Genomic DNA, 18522 nt, shown 5'->3' with positions numbered 1-18522 from the left:
TTGCTATTGTTATTTGTTTTGTTCATTTCCTTTTCGTACGTATTTGATGAACTAGAGAATATTGAACTTCAAACTCTGAAAGTTATGCACATATTAGCCCAAATCATTAACAAGAAGAAAATGACTAAACACGGGATTTTATAGGAACAATGCGATGCTAAACATAAACACAACATAGATTTTCCTGGGTCTAGTGGCTAAAATGAGAATTCTTTTTGGTCTCATCGACGGTGAACATAAACTCCGTATGGCCCAACAAATTCCTGTTTTGTCATATTGTTCTTGTATGTTCTTAGCCAACCATTTAAAAATCCTTACTAAAATCAAGTTGAGGTTGAACGTGCTTAATGAAATGGAACTTTTATTATTATTTTTAATCAGAAAAATCGGCACGCCGGGGCGCACCGCCGGTCAGAAATCGGCGGTGCACCACCAACAAAATTTCAGCGCGTCTGGCGATACTAAATAAGACATTCACCGCCGTCATATCGTCGCAGCTTTGGGGATTACTTTTTAGGTCGACTTAGAATATCATATCGAATACTTTTTTGGCAGTAGATTCAAATACAATTTTTAATTGTATTTAATAAGAAATTAACAAATTGTCAGCTTTTCAGCAGTTAATTAATTGATTTTGATGCTCCTTAATATTCTTTAACACAAATGGATCCTCATTTTATTTTGAACACATATTTTATCAATTGTTGTTGGTAGAGCGTCTGGGCTATCAGCTCTTTACACACGTGATGTACTTCAAGTCAGAATCTCACAAGCCATTTTTAACTTAGTGTAGAGCCGAGGAAGAAAACGCTTCTAACTTTTGCGGGCTTTCTCAAAGCCTCTTGACGTCAAAATTCATGTGGGTAGCTCTGTAATTTCTTGTTATACAATCATTTCCCCCTTTTCTTCACGCTTTTAATATGTTGTTTCCAATTAACCTTCCATTTTGAGTTCTCCCTTCTCTTATTTCGATTATTAAGGAAACCATATCGCGCAATCACATCATTAAATCAAATTCCGGGCCCATCAGTGGCTTACTGCAGATGAGTTCTAACTCTGGGTTTTCTGTTACCTAGCAGACATAAATTCTACTTGTTACCAAAACGATATAAGTACGATTGCCTCTCTAAAAGATTGCAGACTGAATTTATAATTTCGATGTTAATAAAGAAGGCAGAGCAACTTTCCCCCCCCCCGTCATTAGAAGACGACAAAAAGTTGACTTTATGTCAACATCTTACAAACTGAACGCTCCTCGTACCGACCAAGAATCAAATAAATGGTCGACACAGATACTACTTCAAACGCGGCTTTAAAACAAAGAATATGTAATTTCAATCTGAGGTCTACTGGGATATAAAAACTTCATCGAGAGAATACGAATGCAGTTGTTTGAGACTTTATTCTGGTGGAAAGGCTATGCAAAACGTCTCCAACCTAATCCAAACGAAAAACAAAATAAGACAAATGTATATTCCCGGAATTTGTTACAGGTGATGAAGATGATACGAAAGGTTTCCCCAAAACAATCCAAACAAGTAGCAGACAAACGTGGATGACAACCCTCAGAGGTTAGTAATTTGGGTCGTTGTAAACTAACCACTAATGCATACTAAACCTTTTATTAAATATAAATTTTCAATTAAATCGCATATAGAAACTAAAAACAAAACTTAAAACTACAATACAGTTTTCTAGCGTAAATGATTATCTAGCTAATTAGCGACAAAGCACATTAAAATACAATAAAAACATGAAATGAACACAAATATGGCATTATAAACGCACTAAGGGTACCTAAGGGTATAAATTGGGAGGAAGGCAATCCAAGGTACAAAGACAGATTTTGGAGCAAAATATAAAAATCGATTTGCCCCCCCCCCCTCACTTTTTTATCTCAATGCCCAACAATCATGTAAGAAAAGGCGGCAAATAATTGTTTACAAGAAACAGGTCTCCTTTTCTGATTTTTCCATAGTTTTCAAAATTCTTTTTTTCTTTTCAACCCACCATAAAGACACACATACAATTTTGACAATCACCCTCAAATGCTGCCATTTAATAACTTGAATGGTATTAAGGTATTTGTAATGATTAGTAAACCGAATATTCTATTCCAAGTAGCTAGGGCCACGGTTATCACTAATTCGATTTTCCCTAGGTAAAGTACTTTACAGAATCTGGATACTAACTGTTTGTAATTCTTTTAATAATCAAATTGGCCGGGGTAGGTGTGACTGGCTGTAGCAGGCTTGAGTGGTCATGATGGGTAGTAGTGCCCATGATGATGATTCTCATCTTAATATTAATAGCCTGGAAAAATTGGCTTGATATTGCAGCCAAATTTCAACAATATAAAGTCGTCGATTAAAAGATTATATAGAAAAGACAAATTCAACCGATAAAAGGGAAGAATCAAGATAAATGGAACGTCTATAAGTAGAAGCTTTGCAAAGGCAAGTTTGCAGTAAAAACCAGGTTTCTTATTATATAAACAACGATCAAACGTGCTAAAAAAAAAAAAAAAAAAAAAAAAAAAAAAACAAAAAAAAAAACTAGAATATCTGAAGAGTTAAAAATTCAAAGATTAATTAAAATTTAAAAAACACTAAAGAGTCAAATAAACACAGTGACCGAAATAAAATACTAAGCTCGACAAAAAAAAAAAAAAAAAAAAAAAAAAAAAAAGGTAAAATGGAAAAAAGTAGAGAAAAGAACAGAGGACAAATCTGGAAATGGCTTAAAAAGAAATACTTACAGAACCGGTTGACCATAGAATATTTTAGTTTACATATTTAATTTTTCATCAAATAATTGGAAATGATAGAGATTTTTAAGATCTAAAAATGAAATTGTTTCTAGTCTGCAATAATTAGCAGAAGAAAAAGAGGAATAGAGCATAATATAAGAAACAAACTGACCAATATGACAGCAAATATGAATACAAAATGACGGAGACTGTTGATTTTAATCAAATGGAATGAAACTACTTTAAATTGAAACTCTGAAGATCTAAAATTAAATTGTTCACAGTATTCAATATTTAATGGGTTGTTAACAGGATTTTAGCACAGTTTAAGCACAAAAATTGATTATTATGATGACACTGACGAACTTAAACCCATAGAAGGAGTTTAATTTGAAGGAAGCAGGTTGAAGCTGTCTTTGCCAAAAAATCCCTTTTCTGTTTTTTTTTTTTTTTTTTTTTTTACCACGGACTTACTTCTAGCTGCTTAAACGTCAATGACACCTAAGTATATGGTTACTTTAGGTAATTTTTGCTCAAATTATGCCCGTGCCACATTATAGTCACACTTGTCGATAAAATCAAAATTACGCAAGACTACAGCGCCAATTACGTTCGCTTTTTCGTAATTTCTCGAGTTGAACATTGTTCAACTTTCAAACATAAACTTCTTGACTGACCAATCAGAGTCAAGGTTTAAAGCATAATTTTTAAAACTAGAAAAGATGGAAACTTAGAACAGTGGTTTTTCTATCTGGGAGAGGAATCTGGCAGAAGTTGAAAAGACTTAGTATTATTAGAGAACAGTTGGACACAAATTACTGTTGGAGCAAACTCTTTAAACTAATTTCTCGCAATTATAATTTTTTGCTTTTTAAATACAAGTGTGACACTAAAATCAAGAAAATTGCTCTGTCAATCATGATATTTGACTTTCTTTATCGATAGATGTGACTATGATGTGGCACGGGCATTACAGTATTAAAAAATCCCACTTCGTGATGTTTTTGATTTTGTTATATTTTGCTAATTATTTCTTCGCTTAGTTTTTAGTGTTATTTTGTAGTATGTCGTGTTGCACATAGCATTTGCACTAATTTATCGTACTGTGTACTTTTTTAATACCTTTAGATAGGTCTTAATTGCTTTTCAATACAATTATTACTCTAAAATTTATAGGGTAAGTTATCATAAATTAACCCAAGTTTCAACGTGATATCGCATCCATTGCAAAACTTGGATAAGTAGTGCACTTTTCTTCTTTACATTTATGAGCTAAAAATAATGCTTCGTAAGAAATTCTTAGGAAAAATTTTGTTACAAAGGAATATTGTGAACAATTTCTTCGTTTTATTTATAAGCTAAAAGTCAAGCTTTATAAGAACATCCACAAGGTCTATTTACAAAGTAGGACCACCCCAGCAATTTTGTCTAAATTGGTCACATGGTTTATTGGGCACAGCTTCATTGTCTCCAAAAATTTAAAATAAAGAGAAAAGATATCCCAGCTGTTCAACAGCATTTATTTTTGTATTTTCAATAAGATTAGTGTAAATGTTCATTTTAAAGAGATAGTTGAAACTGAAGAAAAAACGAACTAATAGACGAAAATACTTTCAAGCAGTTGAAAAATTACAAAAAAAAAGTTTTCACCAAAGAAGAACGAGAAGACAGTATATACGGTACAGTCAACAAATACTTCTTATGAGCCAAATCAATTAAGGAACTTGTAAAAGGCACTTAAGAGTAATACTAATAATAAATGAGGATAAAACAAAAACTGTGATTAAAAATTCGGCTGTATGGTCTTAAAGCATCAACGGAATCGACCTTTTTTAAGGATACTTTGTTGACGCAACATGCGGTGGTCACATCTTAGGCTTGTTGTTTGTAGGTGGAGTCAACGGACCAGCTAAGTTCTCCCTATAAAACAGAAGCACTAAGAGTTGGTAATAAATTTTGGCAGCAAAGTCCATTTCACAATCCCTTGAAGAATAATATAAGCCGAAATTCACTAGAAATTCTACGCTAGACATGTTTATAAATGCAAGCTATTTTTTTCAAAGATATTGAGCAAAATATCACTTACTGATTAAGTTTCTAGCAATATAGTTCTAAAATACGTGACCAGGTTTTTTTTTATATAATACACTTTAATGTTATTGCTATCTTTCATTAGAAGCAAACTGAAGTGGGAGGGGATTTCAAATTCGATTCAATACTTTATTCTAGTCAACAAGTCCCCCATCCCCCATTTGAGGTTGCTTTACTAAACAATAATATGGCATTTATCAATTGTTTTGTTAATAGAAGAGGTTGCCGTACAAAACTTGGACAGGAATCATTCAATCGAAAACTGAAAGTTTTAGCACCTTTTTTAATAGTGAAAAGCGATTAGGTTAAAGCAAAATACATTTCCCAAATAACTACAATTTTGGTATTTACGCATTTTAAAGAAGGTCAAAAGGCAAGTGTGCGAGAATACGTGTACGTGAATAACACTGTTGTGGTAAAGGTAGAAAATGAGGTTAGCGGCTGGTTTCGTTTTAAATCAGGAATTAAGCAGGGTTGTGTTCTATTCCCCTTTATATAGATCATTTTGATAGACTCTGTCTTAAAGAGCAGAGGTAAGGCAATGGGAATACACGGAATCAAATGGGGAAGAAAAAATTCCCTGTGTTTAGATTATGCTGATGATTTAAGCATCCTAGATGAAAGCCTGGGCAAAATGAATAGGTTCAGGGTGCTAGAAAATGTTTGTAAGAATATGAAGCGAGAATATGAAGTTTGTAAGAATATGAAGATAAGTCTGAGAACCAAGATTAAAATATTGAAAACTACAGTGTTGACAGAGGTCAAATATTGTTTTGAAGCATGGGCGCTCCTAAAAATGGACGAACATCTGCTTGATGTTTTCCAGAGAAATTGTCTACGGATTGTTTTAGGTACCAGCTGACTGACTGTATTTCAAACAGCAGGCTGTACGAAAAGTGTAGTTCAATTCCACTTTCCAGGGCTATAATGAGAAAAAAGGGTGCCATGGCTAGCGTAGGTTCTGCGGAAGAAGGACGACAGATTACCTAGATTGTTCTTTTCTGTCAACCGTTTAGGGCAAAAGGGAAAGCAGGTAGTCCGCAGTTTGGGTGGGAGGATACCGTTGAGATTTAAGGATATGGAAATTTCCTGGGAATGTGCAAAGAGGGAGGCTTTGAATAGATTAGGATGGAGGAGGAGCGTGCGTAGCTGTGGAAAGATGGAAAAATGGAAAGTTGGGTACTTGTGTAATATACTTCCGGTATCTCAAGTTGTTGATGCATTGACGCACTGTAAACCGGTTTCTATCGCTACTTTCTTTCAACATAGCGTAAGAAAAGACAAAGGGAATTGACAGAATAGATGAGAAATACACAATTTGGGCAATATATTTACATATTAGGGGTGATGGGGGTGGGGGTAAAGTATATGGACAATGTGAAGTCAGAAAACAACTCTTACTCTACAATATCAGAATAATTGTAGCTAACATATTATATATGCAGACCCGCTGTGCTTTACCCCCTCCCCCTCCTAATGTGCAAATATACAGCTCAAATTTGTTTCTAAAGTATTATATTTTTATCATGTTTAGGTATATTTTATTAGGATTAACCTAACTTCACTTCTTGAGATGCAGGGACATCATACAAGTATCGAAACATGTACCTGACAAGTAGAAATTCAAATCATCTGAGCAGCACACGTGGAATCTTTTATATGCGACTTTGCAATCACTAAAGACCGTGAATCCCATGATTGCAAACAATCCAAAAAGTTTGGCACAATAATAAGGAAAGAGAGCATTATCAACATCACTTGAGCAATGAATAAATCAACGAAGCAGCAGATTGGCTGCGAGATAAATTGACCTCAAAATATGAGCCTCATCAAGCGAATGTTTATCACAAATAATTTCCATATCATGACATCATGTAGATAATACTACGGAAAAGATTCCGAATTTCTTTTTTTTGTGAAAATTGTATTTGACTTTAATCCAGTCACTTTTGGCTCTTAAAAACGTCATTAGAACTATCAATTTCCAATCGAATGAGCTATCTTCTAATTTTTAACAGCCACCCCTTATATACAAAGTGACCGAAAAATAAAATAAAACATTATATTAAAGTCAATTTTTTCTTTACTGCCTGCAAAGCTGGAACATTGCCTCTGAAATAGAATTAGGGGGGGAGGACGGGGGGGGGGCGATCAGAGTGTTACAGACGAAAATCTGAAAACTGTAGCTTGGTGTAGTTGTATAGAAAATCCTGATCAGCAGCAAAACTCTGACAAATTTTCCGCATAACTTTAAGCGTAGAAATAAGTACCTAACACGGTCAAGTCATTGGTGTAACTTAAATTGTTAATCCATAGATATCCAATTCGCCAGCAATGCGCAGAAAAAAACATTCTATGGAAGTTGCAAATTCCACTGAAAGGGATATTACAATTAATGTAAATTGACTAATATTATTATGCAACGAATTTCAAACGGAATAACAACAGAAACAGATATTCAAGCGGGTATGACAGAAACCAAAGCTGTAGGAAAAACCTTATCTACGTTATTAGAATCATGATTATGATTTTTATGTGTAGGGACTAGGGTAATCAAAGAACAAGTAAGTCATTAAAGAATCAATAAAAAAAAAAAAAAAAAAAAAAAAAAAAAAAAAAAAAAGGCTCAGGACTATTCCGTTGGTTGTTTGAAAATAGCAGTCATAAAACATTCAGTTGATGTTGGCTTTAGTTAACAACCTACTAGCTGAAAATTATGATGTTGAGAAATCACATTGATAAGACCAACCAAATCCAATTGAGAATCTTCGAAGAATCAAAGATCTGTCTAAAATGATCAAATCAGAATAGACAACCTGTCAAGGACGACTAAATGCCCTTCACAACTCACGGAAGGGATGCGAATTACAAGATGAAGCAGGAATATCTGAGATAATATTATTATATGAGTTCTAATATACTTAAGTAATTTATAACAGTTAACTTCCACTTTTGCAGGGAAACTAGAGAAGATTAGCCAAAACATGTACTTACTCCCTTCCCCTCCCATTTTGGTTTACTTTCTAAGTACTGAAAATACCAGATAAATATTTGGGAAGGTATCTGCGAGAATATATCTCACCAACAGAAAAGAGCTGTAAAACATAAAGTTAAACTAACTATAATTAACAATTATTTAGGTATCTGTCTAATATAATTGCTAAATAATTATTTCACTCTGTCTCTTTAAGTAAAAAAATTAAATCAACATAGTATACCAGTTTTTAATTTTTTTTTTCAAGCAACACAGCAAGTCTAGTATTGGAAGAATTTATTAATTGACAAAATTGAACCCGAACAGCAAAATTAGAACACTATAGTACTTTCAAATCTATTTTGGTTAGAATTCTGACAGCAGTCACTGCGTGGCTCACCAAACATTAAAGACATTTTCATTCTTTTCGACAAGCAACCAAATGTAGGGTCTTGGTGCTGCAAACTCCTTTCCCAATAAACCTTCAAAAATGAATAAAAAGATAATTTGTTTCAGCGAAGCGAAGCACGTAACATTTGTATTTAGACGTTTTGGGCATGTTTCTTACGAAAAGACATGAAATCATTCCAAGCAACGCGTTACTACAAGACAAAATATTTTTTGAAAGATTCAGATAAATTGAGCAACAATTTTAGACTCATCATTCTACACATCCAAAAATTGCTTGATTTGACCATTGGCTTCGATAAGATATTGATTCATAGTCTCGTACCCACCATTCATGTGACTTATCAAGTAGAAAAGCTCATTGAACATTAAATAATGAGAATAAAAAGATTCTCAAAATTTTCCTTTAAAACGTTCATACACCCGTATATTGGTTTTGGTATATTGGTATCGGTTATGATGCATCTATGCATCAAAACCAGTACTTTTTAAGAATTTTCTTCGGAGTTTGTGTAATTTTTTGTGTTGATCAAAAACTAAACTTCCCTTAACACTTTATCTGCCAAATAAAAAACTTTTTCTTTTTAAACTGAAAGATAATTCAAAACCTAGGGGGAAAACATTTTGCCAGATATGCAACTTCTTTCTTATATAAGAGAAAATGACTTACAATTCTTTCCTTCGCCGTTCATTCACTTCCTTTGCTACCCGTTCTATCCAATCAGCTAAATCAGGACCTTCCATCTATAAAACAGGGTAATTTAGAACCTAATACGAGAAACTATTAAATCATTCTTTAAGTCAATTAGTTTAGAAAAATAAAACTTCCACAAAAAGTTTTCCAAAGAAAAATAAAGAGCTACACTGAAACTAAGACGAGCGGAAATAAATTCAATAAGTAACTCAAGCGTAAAACAAAAATAAACCATAGATAAGCGAGTCTCAAAACGAACAGAAACTACAGCAAATAGGAGTAGGGATAACAACCCCTAAAGTCCGAAACGTCATTCACGCTTTTTAGAAAAACGAGTCTCGTTTCGAGCAGTGAGTTTTTGTTTGTCCAAACAGATACAAATAAATAACGAAAAGAAAGGAAATCATATTAACCAAGATTACTAAAATTATTGTGACTAAATGCAAATTGACAACTTGATTTATTTTGATATTGATTCATCAAAGTCTCAACAATTTTGTATTTATAAACACTATAAAATAAAAACGTTTAAAACGTATTTTGTTTTTAAGTATTAATTAAAAAAGACTTTCCTAAAAATAAGTTTTTCAAAGAAAAGTAAAGGCCATTTTAAACTTAAGCTCAGAAGTTACAAATACCTTTTAAAATTCAAACTCAAAACGACCAGACATTACTATTAAAGAATAAATGAAACCCAAAACGAACAGAAATTAAATAAACGATCAACGCAAACAAACATACAATAGATATTAATTTAAATTAATAAATAAATCTTAAAACGAGTGAAACTTAAATTAAATATGCAAATCAAGCTTGAAACGAACAAAAATCGCTACAAACAAGAGTTTGGATATGACCCCCTTCTCTCACTGTAAAAGTCTAAAACCAACTGCGTCATTGGCGCTTTACTGAAAACCAATTTGATGACAAATACTTTCTTTTGTACTTAATATTGAAAATAATCATTGAAATTATAGTAGCATTTTGAACTAATGAGCTTTCAGCAATTAATATCATTATACATCAAATATTCAATTTAATTTATTAGCTCTTTTTAAAGTTGTTAAAGACGAATTAAGTTTCACTGCAAACAAGTGTTTGGATACTGCCTCCTTCCCTAACTGTACATAAAAACCAAAAGCCTACTGCGTCATTGGCGCTTAACTGAAAACAAATTATATTACAAATATTTTCTTTTCCAGTTCTTAAAACATTGAAAATAATAATACACTAACAGGGAGATAAATTCTTGAACTGATGGATCTTTCAACAATTAATATCATTATGTATCAAATATTCAATTGATGTTGTTTATACTTTCCAAGACTGTTCAAAATGCATATAGTTTTATACCGAAGTTTATACGAGCATACCTTCCATAAGAACCAGATATGCCCCCAGAGCAATACTTACAACGTCTGCCCCGGGCCCTGGAAGGGGGAGGGGGTTGTTTCGACACAGGAGTTTTTCCTATCTTACCTTTGAACTATTTTTAACCAAATTGCAACCTCAAATTTTTTTATCAGATGTATTTAAGGGAAAAGGGCTTGGGGGGGGCAATTGTCCACTGATCACTTTTGACTCTTAAAAAGGACACTAGTACTTATGGTGCCCAACCAGATGAGCCCCTTTTAAGTCTATATGGCGACCCCTTCTGTAAGAAATACCTCTTGGGAAAAAATTAAATGGTGATTGGGGGGAGGCAAGGAGCCTTCCGACTACTCTTGCTTTTCCAACGTGGCTTGAGTAAATCAAACTCCATCAAAATAATCCTTCTATGACTTTTATTATATGAGCATCCCTTCCATTACAACCCTATTTGCCCCCAGGATATAACTTAAAACGCCTACCCCCGGGTCCTGGGGGGCTGTGTCGACACCAGAATTTTTTTTATCAGAACTTTAGACTATTTTTAACAAAATGTCTATCTCAAAATTTTTCTGTGATGGATTTGGGGCGTGGAGGAGGGGGGGGGGGCTAGTTGCCCTCCGATCTCTTTTGACTATTAAATAGTGAACTAAAACTTTCAGTTTTCAATCAAATGAGCCCTCTTCAAAGTTTATACGAGCATCCCTTCCATAACAACACTATATGCCCCCAGAGTATAACTTAAAACGCCTACCCCCGGGTCCTGGGGGGGAATGTGTCGACACCAGTATTTTTTTATCAGAACTTTAGACTGTTTTTAACAAAATGTCTATCTCAAAATTTTTCTGATACATTTAGGGCGTGGAGGAGTGGGGGGGGGCTATTTGCCCTCCGATCTCTTTTGATTCTTAAATAGTGAACAAGAACTTTCAATTTCCTATCAAATGAGCCCTCTCCGAAGTTTATACGAGCATCCCTTCCATAACAACCATATATGCCCCCAGGGTATAACTTAAAACGCCTGCCCCCGGGTCCTGGGGGGGAATGTGTCGACACCAGTATTTTTTTATCAGAACTTTAGACTGTTTTTAACAAAATGTCTATCTCAAAATTTTTCTGATACATTTAGGGCGTGGAGGAGGGGGGGGGGCTATTTGCCCTCCGATTTCTTTTGACCCTGAAATAGTGAACAAGAACTTTCAATTTACAATCAAATGAGCTCTCTCCGAAGTTTATACGAGCATCCCTTCCATAAGAACTATATATGCCCCTAGAGCATTAATCATAACGCCTGCCTCCGGAACCTGGCGGGTTCCGTCGACACAGTAATTTTTATTATCTGACCTTTGAACTATTTTTAATGAAATGGCTATTATAAAAATTTTATCGGATGGGCCTGGGGAAAAAAAGGGTGAGGGGGGGGGGCTAGTTGCCCTCGGATATCTTTTGACTCTTAAAAATTGAACGAAAACTTTCAATTTCCAATCAAATGAGCCCTTTCTGAAGTTTATACGAGCATTCCTTTCATAAGAACCATAAATGCCCCAAGGACAACACTTACAACGCCAATCCCCCGGGCACTGGGGGGCTGTACTGACACCGGATTTTTTCTTATCCGACCTTTGAACTATTTTTACAAAATGTATATCTCAAAATTTCCATCAGATGGGTTTAGAAAAAGAAGGCGTGTGTGGGGGGGGGGGGGCTAGCTGCCCTCGGATCTCTTTTGACAATTACAAAGTGAGCTCGAACTTTCAATTACAATCAAATGAGCCCTCTCTGAAGTTTATACGAGCATCCCTTTCATACGTCCATATATGCCCCAGGGCATAACTTACAACGCCTGCCCCCGGGCCGGGGGGGGGGAGGGCGGTGTGACGACACCTGAGTTTTTGTTATCTGAATTTTGAGCAATTTTTAACTTCATGGCTATCTCACAATTTTTATCAGATGCATTTGGGGAAAAAGGGGGCGTGGGGGGGGGGGGGGTAATTACCCTCCAATCTCTTTTGACCCTAACAAACTAAACTAGAACTTTCAATTTCCAATCAAATGAGCCATCTCTGAAGTTTTTACGAGCATCCCTTCAATAAGAACCATATGTTCACCCATGGCATAACTTACAACATCTGCCTCGGGCCCTGGGGGGGTTGTGTCGACCCCTGAGTTATCGTTATATGGTATTTGAACTATTTAAAAAAAAAGGCTATCTCAAAGTTCTTATCGGATGAGTTTGAGAAAAAATGGCTTGGAGGGCGGGGGGACAAGGTACACTCCAATCTCTTTTGACTCTCTTACAACGCCTACTCCCGGGCCATGGGGGGTTGTGTCGACACCGGAATTTTTTTTATATAATCTTTGAACTATTTTTAACAAAACGCTATCTTAAAATTTTTATTGGATGCATTTGGGAAAAAGAGGTTTGGGGGGGGGGGGTGGGGGAAGCTGGCTAGCCTCCAATATCTTTTAACGCTTAAAAAGTGAACTAGAACTTTCAATTTCCAATCAAATGAGCCCTCTCTGAAGTTTATATGAACATTCCTTCCATAAGAACCATATATGCCCCCAGGGCATATCTTAAACATTTTTATTGGATGCATTTGGGGGGTGTCTGTTGCCTTAGAATTACTTTTGACTATTAAGAAGGAACTAGCTATTTCAATGTCCAATCGAATGAGGCCTGTCTGAAGTTTCTACGACAACGCTGTACATACAAAACCTTATATGCCCCAAGTGCTTACATTACGACCCTTGCCCGGTAGGCTGTGGTGGGGGGTTGTCATTCTCAAAGACTTAATTTCCAGAACTAAAAATACTTTGAATAAAATGGCTATATAAAAATTTTGATTGGATGGGTTTTGGGAAAAGGTGGGCGAGGGAGGGGGTTAGTTGCCCCCCCCAATCACTTTCGACTATTACAAAGGGCACTAGCTCTTTGAATTTCCAATCGAATGAGCCTTTATTGAAGTTTCTACGACAACGCCTGCTATAAAAAACCTTATATGCCGTCAGGGCATAATTTATAACCCTTGCCCTGGAGGCTGTGGGGAAGTGTCCTCCTCAAAAACATAATTTCTATCTGGAAATCAACTACGCTGAATAAAATGGCTATTTCAAAATTTGGATTGGATGTGTTTCGGGAAATGGTGGGCGTGGAAGTTGCGTTGCCTTCCAATCACTTCCGACTATCAAAAAGGGCACAAGCCGCTCCAATTTCCAATTGAATGAGCCCTTTTCGAAGTTTCTACGACAACTTCTTCGATACGAAGTGCCCTGCTCTAAAGGAAAACAAATAATAAATAAGACATTGTGCCAACATCGTTCTTATATGGCCCCCGGGCATAGCTTAAAACACTTGCCCTGAGGGTTGTGGGGGAGTGTCGTCCTCAAAAAAATATTTTCTATCTGGAAATCAACTATGCTGAACATAATGGCTATCTCAAAATTATGATTGGATGTGTTTGGGGGAATAATGAGCGTGGGGGCGGGCGGCTAGTTGCCCTCCAATCACTTTTGACCCTTAAAAGGGGCACTAGAACTCTTGATTTCCATTCAAATGAGCCCCCTTTAAAGTTTCTACGACGACCCCTTCCATATGAAGTGCCTCTGAAAAAATAAATAAATAATAATAATAAAACATTGGAGCCGTATGGCCTTTACTATAGCTACTATAGCGTTGCCCCTGAAAGTGCAAATGATGCTCTGGTTTTTACATGACATTGTGTTAGCCTTACTCCAATTTTCTACATCTGTTCGTTATCAGTTTCACTTATTTATTGGCACTGATTCTTGTTTGTTTTACACTCAAAGTGCTATTTGACTTTATTTCCGCTCTTATTTGGTTTAATGTAGCTCTTTACTGCTCTTTGAAAAACATCTTTTGCGAAAAAGATTTTTCAAATCAATTTTTGTTCGTTTTGTTTGCATTAATTTTTTATTGAATAATTAAAGGACCAAGAATCAAGGTAAAGGATTAGATTAAAGATAAAGAGAAACAAAACACCTTAAGAAATTAAGATTTTGGCTTGCTGTTTAAGATTATAGTTGTAGCCTACTATAGAAATTTGGATGGATGGGTAAGTGGATTTTTATTTAAATAAATGAGTTGAAAATCTGCCGTATTTGGGCTTCTATAGGACTCAAGCCATTATCATCCATATCAAGTTACAACCCTGACTTAAGACACATACTAATCGACTATCCCCCTTAGCAGGACCTTAAAATTCCAAATTAATTCCATTAGGCGTTCTTGAGATATCGCAGATAAATATTTTCGACAATCTTGAATGCACAATGTCTGTTGATTGAGTTCATTAATTCTCTCAATATGCCATGGAAGTCTTAACTTAGTATAATCCTAAGTTAATAGTGATGGTAATAGTGTCGATTAAGCTTAACATCGCTCTCAACATGCCCTGGAAATTTCACGTTAGACCCTTATAAGATATTGCCGATTATCTGGATGCAGAGTTTCTTTTGATTTAATTGAACATCCCCCTCAGCATGTCCTGGAAGTTTCGGCTTCAGAAACTTAACCGTTCCTTAACTATCACATTAACGCCATTTGAAAACCTTGGATGTATGTATTGCCGCAGTGCTAGCGCTGCCTACAATTAAATAAAATAATAATGAATTCTTCGAATGAGAGTAAGAATTGACATTAAAACTTACAACGAATGAAATTTTTTGTCTGTATAAAAGGGCCTGTCATGACCCAAAGCCCCACCCCACTCTTTATGCCTAAACTTAATTAGTGCTTTACTGAAAGTATTAAACCCAGCTAATGGCTTGTCCTTCAAACATTAATAACTAAAATTTTGTTAATTAAAGCATATACGCCAAAAATAAGCAAATACAAGTATTATTCAGGCATAGTTATAAAAAATATGAGCCGTTTAATCATGTTGCCATTTTTTTTAACCGCTAATCTTCACTTTCATTTGATTTTTTTTTTACTATTATACTCATTTTCTAAGTCATATATCGGGCCATTCAAACTACGATAGGGGGTTAGGCCCTATACTCACTAAGCTAAAGTATATCTTCGGTCTAGCAGTGCTAAGAAAGACACTTTCTAAATTAGAGGGAAACTTCTTCCTCATCAATACCCTGCTCATTCCTGCGTACATTGCGAGGCTATCTAAAGACCAATATTTCAAGCCGAAACACAGTTTCTGCAAAAAGGAACTACTATCCTCTGAAAAAAACAATATGGCAGACTTAGTTTAAACACATCCCAACAAATGAAGGGAAGTCAGGAGTTAAATCAACCCTTCACCTTTGTCTGAAGAACCTATCATGGGAAGTTTGAAAAGCTGGATCTAAAAACACAAATTGAGGCTTTGCCTCCCCCTCCGACTGAACACACACAAAGAACTCAAGACCTCTACCGTAATCGCTGATACTCAACTATATAAGATACTATAAAAATCATTTCTACTGGATAAACGTTTTTTTTTCAGAAACAGTTCTACTAGCTTTTTGTTCAGACAGGAATGTGCCATGGCGCCAGCATGGATTCTGGAACTAGAAGAATATTTAAACTGACTTATGATAGTTATAAGGCTACCTAACAAGTCTCGTTTGACTACCTTTTGGCCATTTTTGGGCTGAAATTGTGGCTTTACAGAAGAAAATGTCAGAAATCACCACTTTACTCAGCATAATCTCTTTTTTTGCTTAAAAGAACACTAGTAGCTTGAAATTCCCATTCGAATAGGCTTTTCCCAATGCTCTACGACAATAGCTTCGATATAATCGATATTATCACCCTTGAAAAACAAAACAAAAAGGCATCCGTGACCAACATTCTCTAAAATAAGTTACATACTTTCGTAGATAAAGGACTGAATCGGTTCAGGATTATCAAATATGCTGAATTTGATGGTAGGATTTTAATTAAGATGACCCCATTTTTGGGGTGTTTTTAAAGCGATTCAACTTTCCTCGGGCTTAATGACTTTAAACTCGATGAATGCTACATATTCGGAAATACCATGAAAAGTGGATTTTTTTATATGCAAATATCGCTATCAAAATCCTTTTATTTGGGTTTAAGTCATTATTGACGCGAATTGGTATTTGCTAGCAGTTCACAACCATTGAATTATTTGATAATGTTCGAATAAAACTGCCATAAATTCTTTCCACTAATTACCAAAGGCAATAATTGCAAGAAAGAAAAAAACAAGGAGAGATAGATAGAGATGAGAGAGAGAGAAAGAAAGAAAGAAAGAGAGAGAAAGAGAGAGAGAGAGAGAGAAAGAGAGAGAGAGAAAGAGAGAGAGATAGGGGGGATAGAGAGGGAGAGAGAGACGGAGAGAGAGGGAGAAAGAGAGAGAGGGAGAGAGAGAGAGGAGAGAGAGAGAGAGAAAGAGAGAGAGAGAGAGAGAAAAAGAGAAAGAGAGAGAGAGAGAGAGAAAGAAATATAGAAAAAGAGAGACAGAAAAGAGAAGCTTACATCCAAAACAACCCTGGTTGTCAGTTTTATTGGTGTGACTGACATTTGTCCGTCCGGAACTGTTCTCTTCCTCTTGTTGCTCGGGTATAACGATACAAACCCTCCCTATAAAATAGACAAACATTTAACGCAGTCCTACTGCTGACTATTTTGTTTGAAGTTAAACACCCGCTGCAATGCAAACAAGCATGGAAAATTGTATGACACATGGAATAAAACAATCATAGCACGCACACAGAAGTGAAAATCACACATGTTCAGGACAAGTGTCATAAGAGCCCTTATTGACAATTAGACCTAAATTTGCACTAAGCAAGGGCACATAGAATCTAGCTTATAAAATGACAAAGATATACAAATCACTGTTCTAAATAATCGTCCGATCAAACGTCTCCCCTCGACATCTTCAACTTCATCTTCAAGGGTGAAGCTATAAAGAGAATTGACAAACTTCGTCTCTTGGGAATTCATTTCTCTTCAGAACCCTCTTGGGCGTATATATATATCTCTAACGAGACTTTGAATAAAAAAAATATTCTCAAGCCAAAATTAAAAAGATTGTTTTTAAGCAAAGTTAGGACAAGCACAGAAATAAGCTGCAAAATACCTTCTCGAGATCCATTAGGCTTTCCATTTAAATAATTTAACTACAATCCAATAGATAAAAAGCCGAAAATCGAAAGTATTATCTAGTGGTGCCAAATTAAAAAACGCAGGGGATAGGGATGTAAGGATTTATTTTTCGATTGAAAAAAAAAAAAAAACAAAGGAAAGAAAAATTGTATATTTAAAAATCTGGGGGGTTTAGGGGTTCGGGACGTTTTTAATGAAAATGCCAAAAAGAAGGAATTTTAAAAATCCAGGGGAGTTGACCCCAGCCCTTCCCATGACTCCTTCAAATCACAGACCTCTAAATTTATAATAATGATAATAGAGCCTAAAGTACATCTTACTTTCTGCTCAAAACACTAAAAAATGTTTCAGTACTACATGCTCCCTCTATCCAAAGTAGAAACAGATGATCCTCCAATCCTAGCCCATAGGTTGCTTATACCTAAATTTGTTTTTTATTCGATTTTGTTTCATTTTAAAATTAAAGTTTATATATATAGATATATATATATATATATATATATATATATATATATATATATATATATATATATATATATATATACAAGGCCGTACCCAGAGGGAGGGGTTAGGGGGGTTGAACCCCCCCCAATGTTTGTCTGACTCGTAAAAACGTAACAAAAATGCATATTAACAAACTTTGTATGCGTTTTTTGAGCGTAGAACCCATCCCCAATTTTTTTTTTTTTTTTAGTAAAACCCCATCCGAAAAAAAAAATCCTGGGTATGGCATTGTATATATATATATATATATATATATATATATATATATATATATATATATATATATATATATATATATATATATATATATATATATATATATATATATATATATATATATATATATATATATATATATATATATATATATATATATATATATATATATATATATATACATACATACATAGCGTGCTTCGCACGCTCCTCCTCCACCCCAATCGATTCAAAGCCTCCCTTTTTACACCCGCCCACGAAGTTCCCATTTCCTTTAAATCTTTCTTTATGGTAGAAAGGCCTCAGGAGGTCCCACGATTCACCCCTGCTGCCACCTACAACTTTTTTACATAATTTATGCATGTTTTTATGTCTGTTCGTTGTCAGTGAGAATGGAAAAACAGAATTTTTCTCACTTAAAAAAA

The 18522-nt window shown here is 35.1% G+C and overlaps 1 protein-coding gene across 5 annotated transcripts in view; it reads right to left on the bottom strand.

Moving 5' to 3' along the window:
• Positions 1–1494: 1494 nt before the first annotated feature.
• The window catches only part of p53 (transcription factor p53), a 79283-nt gene continuing 62255 nt past the window's right edge, over positions 1495–18522 (bottom strand). Inside the window, exons 7-9 of one of the 5 annotated variants that reach the window (XM_089087134.1) lie at positions 16745–16849; positions 8893–8966; positions 1495–4669 (exon numbers count right to left, since the gene is read on the bottom strand). In XM_089087134.1, coding sequence (XP_088943260.1) covers positions 4615–4669; positions 8893–8966; positions 16745–16849 — 234 coding nt within the window. In that variant the 3' untranslated portion in view covers positions 1495–4614. Of the gene's footprint in view, positions 4670–8094; positions 8297–8888; positions 8967–16744; positions 16850–18522 lie in introns of those variants that run through there. The other 4 variants (XM_089087127.1, XM_089087158.1, XM_089087151.1 and 1 more) reach the window with 4 other exon arrangements.

Source organism: Artemia sp. Qi Xiang Cuo, chromosome 1, assembly GCF_049724085.1.
Source record: "Artemia sp. Qi Xiang Cuo chromosome 1, ASM4972408v1, whole genome shotgun sequence".
In the NCBI taxonomy this organism is placed as follows: Eukaryota; Metazoa; Arthropoda; class Branchiopoda; order Anostraca; family Artemiidae; genus Artemia; species Artemia sp. Qi Xiang Cuo.
This window is presented reverse-complemented; position numbering and strand designations above follow the sequence as displayed.